Below are 12,814 nucleotides of genomic sequence, written 5' to 3'. Positions count from 1 at the left end.
GCACATAACAACTACAACAACTACCTATGTAGTAGGATTTAAGCTACATACTGAGGGCAGGATCTCCATCCATCACTTCCACCCCACTATGAGCAGAAGTCTGCTCTGGTGCCAGGAATTGACTAGCGTGTGCGTGAGGCTTTCTTTTATCTGTTCATACTACTGAAGTCACCTTTCTTATAGCACACATTAAAGTCCTTTGCCCTGAACAGGCGTGATTGTGAATATAAGTTCAGACCCTAAAATGGGACCATAGAATATGTGCAGTGAACCGTCATCATTTTGTAAGGAAATGGGAACAACATTGAAATTTTGCTTGCAGATGAATCGGGCTGTTTAGAGGATACTGTGATCCTCTGAAAAACACTGGTGGTTGGTGGTGGGGGTTTTGGGCATTTCTAATCTGGTATTTTGCACAAAGAATTCTTAGGATGAATACAATCTCTTTACTGCTTTGCAAACGCCAGTTCATTCCTAAGACTGGCGAAGAGGAGACTGGAGGCCAAAGAGCTGTGCTGGTGGGCAGACTGTAGGTGTCATGGATGGCATCCTCTAGCTGTGCCAACAGGCAATCTGGTTCCAGCCAGTAGTAAGAGGAAAGGCCTTTCTGACAGTTGTATTCATACCCTGGCTGGCCACTCGGGATACTGGAAAGGAGTCTTCCTTGGTGTAGAAGATGCAGCTAAATAATCTTTGACATCTTGTCTGTGGTTTTAAGATTCCAAGTAGGCTTTAAAACCATGTTCTTTGAGTCCTGAAAATAAAACCAGTGAGAAAACCATGTTTTAGCCCCTTTTTATTTGAAACATATCTTTCCAGCAGTTTTACTTGAAACTGTTTACTTCACTTGACTAATTTGTTTTTTCTCCCCGACAGTGAGAGGATCTAAGCCTGGTAAGAATGTCCAGCTGCAGGAGAATGAAATCAGAGGACTGTGCCTAAAGTCTCGGGAGATCTTTCTCAGTCAGCCTATCCTCCTAGAACTTGAAGCACCGCTCAAAATATGTGGTAAGTTTTGGCACATGGCTCTCTTTGGTGACATGATTGATGCAGTGAGTTACAGATCACTTGATGATGGCCTCATGTGAGCCAGCGGAGTCATTTACTATTCATTGATTACCTGGCACTGCTTTAAGTTAAGTTAAATAATTGCAGCTTTAGAACAAATACCTCTAATTGGTTTTGTTTACTTAGATGTGCTTCAAAATTTTTTTAAAAAGTGTTTTCCTGAAAGAATATAAAGATTGCAGAAGAAAGGAATGAAACCGAGAATGGAGCTAAGGAAGGGTCTGAACTACACAAATATGTAGGAATTATATTTAACCTTGAATCAACACTGGCTAAGCCTAAAAACAGAACTGACTTAATTCCAGATTAGAGTTCTACAGTTGTCTACATGATAGATGAAAATGATCAGCATTTTAAATTCAATACCATGTAAAAATGAAACTTTACCCATATGAGTTTTGATGTACCCTTCTGGCACGTTTGACTACAACAGTAAAGCTTGTATAGACGTTTTCAAAGTAAAACGCTCTTTGGTGTTATTTAGCAGAGAGAAACTCAAAACTGAACGCATTGGTGGCTGTGCCATGCAGGCCTTTGTTCGAGTGGAACTGGGCTCACTAAAGTACCGCAGTTCCACTGACACAGTACCCAGAGACTGAAGCTGTCGATATCTGATGTTGATCAGCTGAAAGGAAAGCCGTGTTACTTGACAGGAAGGCATCCATCCATAGGCATTTAATACTCCTTTTTACAAAATAGTTAATTTGTTGATTTTTATGTGAGGTGCTAAACATAAAAGTTCAATTACACATTTGATTATGCTCAGTTGAACTAAATATGATACAAGATTGAAAATACTAAATGCTGAGTTTCAAAATAAGACTCATTATTAGAGGTTCAGGAAGCCCTGGTGGTCAGTGCTCGACTGCTCAACTGAAAAGTCAGTGGTTTGAACCTACCAGCGGCTCTGGGAGAAAGGTGTTGCAGTCTGCTTCTGAAAAGATTTACAGCCTTGGAAACCATATGGGGCATTTCTACTCAGTCCCATTGAGTAGGGTCACTGTGAGTCGGAATTGACTTGGCAGTGGGTTTGGTTTTTGGGGTATTAGAGGTTAATGCTATTATGCAATGAACATGTAAAGACTGTTTTTCCATGGCTTTGAGGTAGGAATATGGAGATGAATGTGTAACAGAATTCTTGCTTCTAGGTGACATCCATGGGCAGTACTATGATTTGCTTCGCCTTTTTGAATATGGTGGTTTCCCACCAGAAAGCAACTACCTGTTTCTTGGGGACTATGTGGACAGAGGGAAGCAGTCATTGGAGACGATATGCCTCTTACTGGCCTACAAAATCAAATATCCCGAGAACTTTTTTCTTCTCAGAGGGAACCACGAATGTGCCAGCATCAATAGAATTTATGGATTTTATGATGAATGTAAGTGCTTTCTATATCCAAAGAAGAGTTATGAGATACTGTTGTCAGAAACAGCCTTCGCACCCTTCTGTGGTAAAGGTTTGTGAGAGTTTAGATTTGGGTTATAATCGCTTCTGTTTTCTGTTTCATTATCTTGCTTTCATCTGAACACTGGGATAATGTCATGGGTTCTTATATGATACGATGTCGGATTAAGAAGTAGTAATCACATAGTTTCTGTGAGATGATTATTGTGAATATTCACAAATAACTTAGTAATTCATACAGCTCTTGAGAACATGGCCACCTAGTTTTGTTTTTAACAGCTTGTTGTGATAAAATTTCATTCCATAAAATTAACATATTTAAACATATAATCCAATGATTTTTAGAGTTATCCAACTATCACCACAGACCCAGGCAACAACTGATCTGCTTGTCTCTAGAGATTTGCCTTTTTCATAGACATTTCCTAAATGGAATCTTGCAATATTCAAATAATTAGTTTTTGAAAGTCATATTGGGTAGTTTTTTTTTTTTCCTTCTGGCACATCTGCGCCTAAGAAATGTGTTGAAAGGGGGAAGCAAAATTGTTTACATAATCAGTTTTGATTTTATATTTTATGATCCGTTTTGGGTTATTTAGATAAGAGTACACTTTAAGTTACAATTGATGTGTATATCCCTAAAGCCTTAGAAACAATCCGGAGTTTGTTGTTATTTTAAGTGACTATAAAGTGGCCAGAAAATTTTTGAATCCTGGTCTCCACCCTCCTTTGTGCTCATTATTTTTGCCAGAAGAAGGTTCAGATAGGGAGGGAGGGATGCTTAGGGATATTGTGTTCCAGCACTTGTTTATATGATTATAACCAGCCTAGTAAAGCATTGTCACTGTGGCCTTCCCTGGGCTTTGCTCATGACCTTGTTATGTCTCTCAGCATGAGATGTTTTTCCTTTTCACTGTCACATTTTACATAGATGGGTCAGCAGGCTCATTTGTTAGAAGTGCAGTGCAAAAAAGAGGTTGCATTTATAGATTTGGCCCTCATACCACCAGCCTTTCCCACAACTGGATGGATAGTTGGTCTACGGCCTTGATATCTAGCCATCTAGCTTATAAGATAAATGCTACTGGAGATGAGGTGGGAAGGATCACCAGGGAAGAAAAATCTGGTGGGACAAATGGCCAAATAAGACCTTTGACACTGAGAATGGGTTTGTCAGATAACTACTGGGAGGCAGTGCTGCTACTCCTTAGGCAGTAGAAAGAAGGGCAGGACTTTTTTTTTTTTGGTAACTTACATGGTCCTTTGGACATTGGTTGCAGTTGCTCCTTTTTAGAAGGGATTAAGAAAATTTCCGTTTTATACATTGTTAGTTCAGCTAACACTTGGAGTTTCTTTGAAATTTAGATGATTGTGGTATATATCCTAATGAGCCCATACATCAGTCTTGGTTTCCCTTTAATGCAGAAACCTTTAAAAATGATGGAAACTCAGTGTTGGTGTCAGTTTTGACTTCTGCTTGATAACTGAGGCACGTTTATAGACCTTGTACTCAAGTGTGCCCACCCTCTCCCCCAACCACGCAGGTATGATTCGCCTGCCCGGTCTACTTGAGGGCATAAAAGTCTCCTTGGCATAGGTAGCTTTCAGTTGGTGGTTTTCTGACTTTCTTTTTTAAAAGATCTCTCATCATTTTTTTAAAATAAAAAGGTTTATTCAAGTGCTGATCTTTTAAGCAATAGACTCGGTTCCCAAAATGAAATAAACACCCTTTACACCACTTGTTTTTGTATCTTTCGAGCTTCACGAATGTGACATTGGAAAGGCTGAGGTTTGTGTTACAGGATAAAAAGTGACTTGATCCTTTTCTGATACCAGAGCTGTCAGACCTGTAATAATAGGAACCTGCTTTAGGGGTCTGGTTCAGAACTGTGGGGTTTGGGACCCAGAAGGGACTTAGGTGACTACCTGAGACTAAACCTTTCTGGAGCCAGAAGTTCTGAGTGGTCCAAAGGGGCCTTAAGGAATAAAATATAAAGCAAAGAAACCCATGAGGTGACAGGAGGAAGAATCCTGATTTGTGATGGAGGAGCCAGTAAAGGTAACAAAAGAATAAGTGAGAAAAACTGGATTGTGTGTGGCAAAAGAATCAAGAAGCAAAACAAGTTTTTAAGAAGATGGAGGATTTTCGACAACAGCAAGTACAGAGGAAAAGGACAAATGGAGGCAGTAGGCAGAAGAAAGGCGGTGGGTGCTGGTTCAGAGCAAGGCTTCAGCAGAATAGAAACCCCATCACTTTTGTAAATGAAGGCTAAGACGGCCTGGCCTATTACTGTGTTGCTTACAACCATGGTTGTTCTGACCATCGGGTGGTGGTTCTGACCATCGGGTGTTCTGACCATCGGGTGGTGGTTCTGACCATCGGGTGGAAATCGGAGGTGGTGATTATGCAGAGATTCCTCTTCAGCCTTCTGGGGGAGGAGCTGTGTTAAGCTTCTAGAGCCCACCAGTGAAGGAGGATTTGGGGAATTAAGTAGCCTCTCAAGAATGCAAAACAGGACACACACTGTAGTAAGAGGGACACCCAGACACAGAGAAATCAGAAACAGGAGAAAAGACTTCTGAAAGAAAAAGTGACATACGTGTTGAATTTGCATTGCATTGTAACCCCTATGCTAAGCCCCCTGCACTACTTGATTAGTTGTAGGTAAAAGGGGTGGTTCAGGAAGCCTATTGTTTGGACCAGCTCTAACTCAAAGGAGTATATATGTTTAAACCTTTAGTTGTTCCGCTGATACCCAGAATAAGAAAGAAGAGACTTAGGACAAGTTCCTAATTTAGGAATAAAGATTGTTTTGTCCTTCAGTTTTTTTAGCAGGTGTGGTACAGGAGACTTGGGCACTCTATCAGTTGTGCAATCCCCAATCAATTCAGGCACACTTATACTTCAGTGTCTTAGGATTTTTTACTCTGAACACAACTGTCCTATAAAAACACTGTTTTAAAAAGCTTATAGTGAGTCTATTGGAATCACAGTCTGATTCCACAGTACTCTGAAATGCATGGACTGGTGAGGGAAGCAGAGGTACCTCTAACACGGTTTCTGTGGGGAGCCTTCTGAATTTGTGCAGCAGGGTAGGAACAGACTGTGGAAGTGCCTACAAGAAGCAGTCTGTATTCCTAATCTGTATCATTGTGCCTCCTGCTTGAATATTTAGGGGCTGGGGGCTGCCTGGGTCAGTAGGTTACTGAGTGGAGAGACAAGGTGGGTCTCAGCTTTCAGAGGCTTCCTCAGAAGGAAGATGGTAATAGCACATGTGTAAGTTCTTAAATTGTCTTTAGAAACAGGGAGCTTATGTGTAGGTAGAAATGGTACAGAACAACAGACTATGTGTCAGTTTGTGCTACCAGGTAATTGTTGGGTTTGATAATAATCCTTAATCATTACCTTGTCTGCAATTCTGATTTCTAACACCTAAGGACTTTTAAAATGTTTCATTTGAAAATGTAATTGTTACTTATACAGTAATCAGAACTTTGATTTTGGGGAGATTACCCTGAGAGCAAACATGTGGAAAAGCAATCTCTAACCATTCAAAAATGTGCATAGGTAAAAGAAGATACAACATTAAACTCTGGAAAACGTTCACGGACTGCTTTAACTGTTTGCCGATAGCTGCCATCGTGGATGAGAAGATATTCTGCTGTCATGGAGGTATGTGGGCTGAGTCTAGTTCCACATTGATTTTGAACCTTCTAGAAGGTAGACATTCGCCATTTATAAGTAGTTGTTTTGGTGATGTCCCATGTCACCTTAATCTTTATTGGTACATTACATCACAGGTCTTTGCAGACACACTCAAGATCGCTTGGTTAGAAGTTTGAAGTCAGAGGGTATTTTGTTAAAGGGAACTCTAGGCTGTGTAAGATGAGAAAATATTCTTAAATAGAAGATGAACAGCAGTTTATTTGCTGTACCACAAATCCTCTAGAATGCTGGTGATGTGAGTAGACGTTCCTGGATCTATTTCTGAGTCTGCCTTTCAGAGATTTTTCTGACTTCGACCTTAAAGCTATTCTTGCTCTTCGGTAATTGAAGGATCCTGCCTTCTGCCTCCGAATTGGAATTGAAATGTTGCTGTGCTCAGTGGTTGCACTTTATCTGATGTGATTAAAGCATAATTGCAGTAGGGGTTTCTTTTTATCCTTGGTCAGAAATTAGGCAACCATCCAAGAGCCAGTTAATTTATTTTAGTATAGGCACTATCTCTGCCCTCTGTAATTGGGCTTTGGTAGAGATGGACATGCGATTTTTAACTCAGATGAACTGTATCTGAGCTGGTCTGATGCATTGGAGACTCCAAATTTGAAGGTCCAGGGACGGGTTTCCTAGAGAGTTCCATCCTCCCTGAGCGTTGCATCCTCTGTGCCCAGTCATTGCAAGTGGTCACTAATAAAATCCAGTATGTACATTGCCTGTTATGCAGTGTATCAGCTTCGGGGGCAGGGAGCAGAGGAGTAATTTCAAAAGTCAGTGGATTTTAATTTCACAGGTTTCTGTCATGTAACAGTAATCATCTCCATAAAACATAGTGTGCCCTATAAATTAGCATGTATAATAAATTCCAGTGTTTATTCAGTTGAGGGTTTATTTTATTTTTACTCAAAACTAAAGATAGCCATAGATCTAAGCTTAGATGTCAGTCATTGAGTCTGTCTGTAGACAAACGGATCTATTAAAGTGATGACATTCTTTTTAATATCCTCTCCCTCATTAATAGGTTTATCACCAGATCTTCAGTCTATGGAGCAGATTCGGCGAATTATGCGACCAACTGATGTACCAGATCAAGGTCTTCTTTGTGATCTTTTGTGGTCTGACCCCGATAAAGATGTCTTAGGCTGGGGTGAAAATGACAGAGGAGTGTCCTTCACATTTGGTGCAGAAGTGGTTGCAAAATTTCTCCATAAGCATGATTTGGATCTTATATGTAGAGCCCATCAGGTATTGATTTTGAATTTTACATGTACCCTTAAGAGCATGTGTGTGAGCACAGATTCTCCTTATTGATTTTGGTGGGTAGGTATTGCTTATTATACAAAATGTCTCTGGAGACGACTTACCAGAGTATCAGGCTCACTGGGAAACTGAAGAGGGTTTTGCTCAGCTAAAATTTGCTCACGCTTACAATGAAAACATTTTCTCTCCAAGGTGGTTGAAGATGGATATGAATTTTTTGCTAAGAGGCAGTTGGTCACTCTGTTTTCTGCACCCAATTATTGTGGAGAATTTGACAATGCAGGTGCCATGATGAGTGTGGACGAAACACTAATGTGTTCTTTTCAGGTACAGCATATCTTCACCATGATGTCCTTTTACTCTGTCTTAATTTTGCTGAGTCTTAAAAAATTGGTTGTTATTTTCATTTTTGCTGAATAGACTAAACTTGTATTTTCCCTTAACCAGTGTTACTCCAACTTCTGTAATGTATTTGGCCCCTTTTAAGAGGAAAAAAAAAATCATGGACCCTTTCCCTCAGTGTTGAGTTTAACTGTTTTTGCATTACCTAAATACATTAAAAACATAAACATTAATTCTTTATGCTTATTGTCCTTTTGCTATAAATCTAAAACCATAATGTAACTGTGGTAATTCTGCTGAAAGTTTAATCGCTGCTTGCATTGTGCAAGAGTGCTAATTGCCACGTGCCAGATGTTCTGTGTGATTACTCAGTCCTGCCACCATTTTCTCCCTGGTCTGATTTTTCCACAACCTTTGTTGACTCACCATGACTTCATTTGGCACAAAGGCGTCATTTATACATAAAGGCGACCTCAGTCTTTTTCTCATTTGCTTATGATGATTGCACTTGCACAATTTCAAGCCAGCTTGGTTGTAAACGTAAATGCAGCCATTGAATCCACATGACAAGCATCCGTTCAGTAAATTAAAATAGCGTTTGCTAGTTATCATGGAGAACTTGCAGCTCTCTGAGATTGGGAGGGGATCCACTAGGGGTTTGAGAAGTGCTACTTTAAAGAACGTCTCCCCTGTCAGGGGAGGAGCTTAGCATGTACCAGGTACAGGCTTCCAAAAATTGTGATTTTTTATCCAGAGGCAGAATAATTTGTCCAGGTCATGTATTTTATCTGTTCATAGCATTTATAAGCCTGGTTTGTGCTGATAGTTAGAGAGACTTGGAATTTCTGCGGTACTTTTAAAAAGTCAATCTTTGTGAACAAACAATTTGTGAGGGAGATTTAAGGAATCTTAAAGTTTGGGGTTGAGTGTGTTTTCTAAAACACACTGTCCTTTGAATCTTTCCAGATTTTAAAGCCTGCAGAGAAAAAGAAGCCGAATGCCACTAGACCTGTAACACCACCAAGGGGTATGATCACAAAGCAAGCAAAGAAATAGATGTCATTTTGACACTGCCTAGTTGGGGCTTGTCACATAGAGTATATAACTTTCCTTTTTAAAACTGTAACGTGTACTGGTCAGCTTGCTCAGATAGATCTGTGTTTGTGAGCCCCTCCCATTTTTGATTTACTGAATAACATTTGCTGGTTGTAACAGCAGATGAAAGACTGCACTCCCAAGAAAAGTGTTTTGTTTTGTTTTTTAATTCTCTGTTCCTTTTGCAAACAACTTAATGATGGTGTTAAAGCTATACACCCCGGGACAGTTTATCCTGTCTGAGGGGTAAGTATACAATTGATCTTTTTTTTTAATTCAGTATAACCCATGAATGATGTAAATGCTCGTTTTCTTTAGGGCATAAAGAGAGCCCTAGGGTGCTCTGAATCTGTAAATGTTATTGTCATGAAATGCATACTGTCGACATAAACCACTGTGAACGTTTTTTTTTTTAATTTGTTTCAAAGGGATTGCTTTTTCTCCTCTTATTGTCTTTTCATGTACCAACTAGTTTTTATTGCTATCAACATTAGGAGTAACTTTCAACCTTGCCAGCATCACTGGTATGATATATTTAATTAAAGCACACGTTTCCCCTATTATATACTTAAAATGATGATTAAAGCCATTATTTTAAATGTTTGTGACTCTTTCCTGAAGCCAAAGTTTCTGTTGAAATATATTGACAACGACCCTAAGTACATGGTGGCATGGTTATGTTCACATGCCACCTTTTGGGGATTCAAGAAAAGGTTTTTTTATTTTGAATAGCAGTTAGTAAGGTAGTGCTGTTTAAGCTATTAATAATTGAAGTTAATAACATTTTGTACAATTTCCGTATAGTCTATTCACTAAGTAATCTTTTTACAGTTGCATCAGGCCTGAACCCGTCCATTCAGAAAGCTTCAAATTATAGAAACAATACTGTTCTATACGAGTGACCGATTATGTTTTATTTGGCCTACATTGTTTATTCTGCAGTGAAGTTGAGGCTTAAAAGTCAAAACAAAGGAACTAACTTACTATATCCGCCAGTCACCAGTTTATACAAAACTCACAGTATCTATGGCTTTTTTAAACTAAGATCTGTTAAAAAGAAATGTTTCAACAGATGACCGTGTATAATACCATGTGGTGAAAATGAATTCAGACTTATTAAATGAAGAACTTGTTAAATCCTCTCAGTGTCTGTTTATCAGCACAATACACACAAGAGAACTGTTGATGGCATATTGAATAGCTTTTAATGAATAAATTGCTCTGGAAACCCCACAGTCTCAATTTGGATTTGTCTTCCTTCAAACTGTCTTGTGTTCCAGAGACGGATTTTAACATGAATGCTCATATTCTTTGCACTCTAACCTAACTTTGCACTTTAACTGAATTTCTGGAAGTCTAGAACAGAGTGATGAGATTGAACTGTGTTGTTAATGGATGAGACCTAGTGTTGGGGGAGGAGGGATTTGTTAAACTGTGATCTGTCCAAATCCTTATGACATAATCCGTTTTTGTGCTGTTTTCTTACTGTCTGGGTCCAGTTGAACTTGGCAGTGAAGAAGCTACCTTCTTTATTAGTCTTTATTATTCTGACTCAGTCACCGTTTTCGGATTTCTTCCCCTTCTCAAATTCAAATAGAACATATTGTGTTGTATTATATTTTTCACAAGTATTAAATTCATATTAATCTCTCAGGGTACATTAGAAATGGGTGAAGGTCGTGTCATTTGAGAAACATTTCCTTCTGTTAAAAACTGGTTTCCTTTGGGGTGTTGGGAGAGAGCCTCCTAAGGGGGAAATACTTGGAAAGACAATGGGATGGGAGGGCAGAGCACAGGGCCCATCATCAGTCTCACTAATACTCTCATTGGTGGCATCGGTCCACCTTTCTGGCTAGCTGTGTGCTCCTCTTTGAGTAAGGGAGGCTGGATCTCATGATCTCTGGAGCCTTCTTGCTTCGTTTTCTGTGACAAATCCAAACTGGCAGTTATTTTACTTTTCAGTAATACTCTTCCAGACTCATTTAATGGGAGGAAGAAAAAAAAAAGATTGTGTGTTGTTGTTGTTAGGTGTCATCGAGTCAGCTCTGACTCATAGTGGCCCTGTGTGCAACAGAACGGAACACTGCCCAGTCCTGCTCCAACCTCACAATCCTTGCTAGACCCACGCCCGTCATTGCAGCCACGGTGTCAGTCCATCTCATAGAGGGCCTTCCCTGTTTGCTGACCCTTCACTTTACCAAGCATGATACTCCTCTCCAGAGAATGGTCCCTTCTGACAACATGATCAAAGTACGTAAGACGAAGTCTGGCCATTCTTGCTTCCAAGGAGCATTCTGGTTGCACTTCTTCCAGGACAGATCTGTTAGCTCTTCTGGCAGTGTTCTTTCAGTATTCTTTGCCAACACCGCAACTCAAAAGCACCAACCTTTTGGTCTTCCTTATTCATTGTTCAACTTTCATGTGAATATGAGGCTATTGAAAATATCAAGGCTTGGGTCAGGTGCACCTTAGTCTTCAAAGAGACATCTTTGTTCTTCAGCTCTTGAAAGAGGTCTTTGGCAGCAGATTTGCCCAGTGCAACGCATGATGTGATGTCTTGACTGCTGCTTCCATTGGTGTTGTTTGTGGAACCTAGTGATAAGAAATCTTTGACAACTTAAATTTTTTTTCCATTTATTGTGATTTGCCTATTGGTCCCATTGTGAGGATTCTTGTTTTCTTTGTGTTGAGGTGTAATCCATACTGCAGACTGTAGTCTTTATTCTTCATCAGTAAGTGCTTCAAGTCATCTCCACTTTCAGCAAGCGAAGTTGTGTTGTCTGCATATCACAGGTTGTCAGAGTCTTCCTCCAATCGTGATGCCACGTTCTTCATATAGTCCAGCTTCTCAGATTATTTGCTCAGCATACAGACTGAGTAAGTGTGGTGAAAGGATACAGCCCTGACGCAGTCCCTTCCTGATTTAAACCATGCAGCATCCCCTTGCTCTGTTCAAATGAGCGCTTCCTGGTCTATGTACGGATTGCTCATGAGCACAATCAAGTGTTGCCGAATTCCCATTCTTCTTAATGTTAACCATAATTAAGGTTGGGCAATCTACTTCTGTAGTGATACTGCCTTGGCAACCCAAGGAGAGGTCGCTATGCGTTGGGTCCGACTTGATGGCACATAACAATACCACCACACAGCTGAATGTTCTCGCATAGTGAATTAAACACAAGTAAACATCTTTCAGGTATTCTTTGCTTTTAGCCAAGGTCCATCTGACATCAGCGGTGATACCACTCATTCCAGGTCCTCTTCTGAATCCAGGTTGCATTTCTAGAAGTTCCCTGTTAATGTGCTACTGCAGCCATTTTTGAATTCAGCAAAATTTTACTTGTATGTGATATTAATGATAAACCAAAAACCAAACTCATTGCCATCGAGTCAGATCCAACTCATATGTCCCTTTTTGGGTTTCCAAGGTGGTATCACTATGGAAGTAGATTGCCCAAACTTCCTCCTAAGGAGTGGCTGATGGGTTGAACCACCAGCCTTCTGGTTAGCAGTCACATGCCTTAGGCACTACGCCACCGGAGCTCCTGATATTAATGATAGTGTTCAATAATTTGCACATTCTGTTGGATCTTTGGAATGGGTACAATGTGGATCTCTTCCAGTCATTTGGCCAGGTAGCTGTCTTCCAAATTTCTTGGTATAGACGAGTAAGTGCCTCTAGTGCAGCATCTGTTTGTTGAAACATCTCAGTGGAGTCCTGGAGTCTTGTTTTGCACTAATTCCTTTAGTGCAGCTTGGACTTCTTCAATACCACTCGTTCTTGATCATATGTCATCTCCTGAAATATATGAACATCATCCAATTGTTTGTGGTACAGTGACTCTATTCCTTCCATCTTTTGATGCTTCCTGCATCATTCAGTATTTTGCCCATAGAATCTTTCACTATTGCAACTCGAGGCTTGA

The 12,814-nt window shown here is 40.0% G+C and overlaps 1 protein-coding gene across 1 annotated transcript in view; it reads left to right on the top strand.

Moving 5' to 3' along the window:
- The window catches only part of PPP1CC (protein phosphatase 1 catalytic subunit gamma), a 20,647-nt gene extending 10,857 nt beyond the window's left edge, over positions 1-9,790 (top strand). Inside the window, exons 2-8 of the mRNA XM_007938167.2 lie at positions 877-1,008; positions 2,217-2,447; positions 6,042-6,146; positions 7,213-7,436; positions 7,644-7,778; positions 8,760-8,820; positions 9,720-9,790. Of these exons, the coding sequence (XP_007936358.1) occupies positions 877-1,008; positions 2,217-2,447; positions 6,042-6,146; positions 7,213-7,436; positions 7,644-7,778; positions 8,760-8,820; positions 9,720-9,790 (959 nt within the window). The remainder of the gene's footprint in view (positions 1-876; positions 1,009-2,216; positions 2,448-6,041; positions 6,147-7,212; positions 7,437-7,643; positions 7,779-8,759; positions 8,821-9,719) is intronic.
- The last annotated feature ends 3,024 nt before the right edge of the window (positions 9,791-12,814 follow it).

The sequence above is a fragment of the Orycteropus afer genome, unplaced genomic scaffold (genome assembly GCF_000298275.1).
Source record: "Orycteropus afer afer isolate SDZICR_OR568_19922 unplaced genomic scaffold, OryAfe1.0 scaffold00048, whole genome shotgun sequence".
In the NCBI taxonomy this organism is placed as follows: domain Eukaryota; kingdom Metazoa; phylum Chordata; class Mammalia; order Tubulidentata; family Orycteropodidae; genus Orycteropus; species Orycteropus afer.
This window is presented reverse-complemented; position numbering and strand designations above follow the sequence as displayed.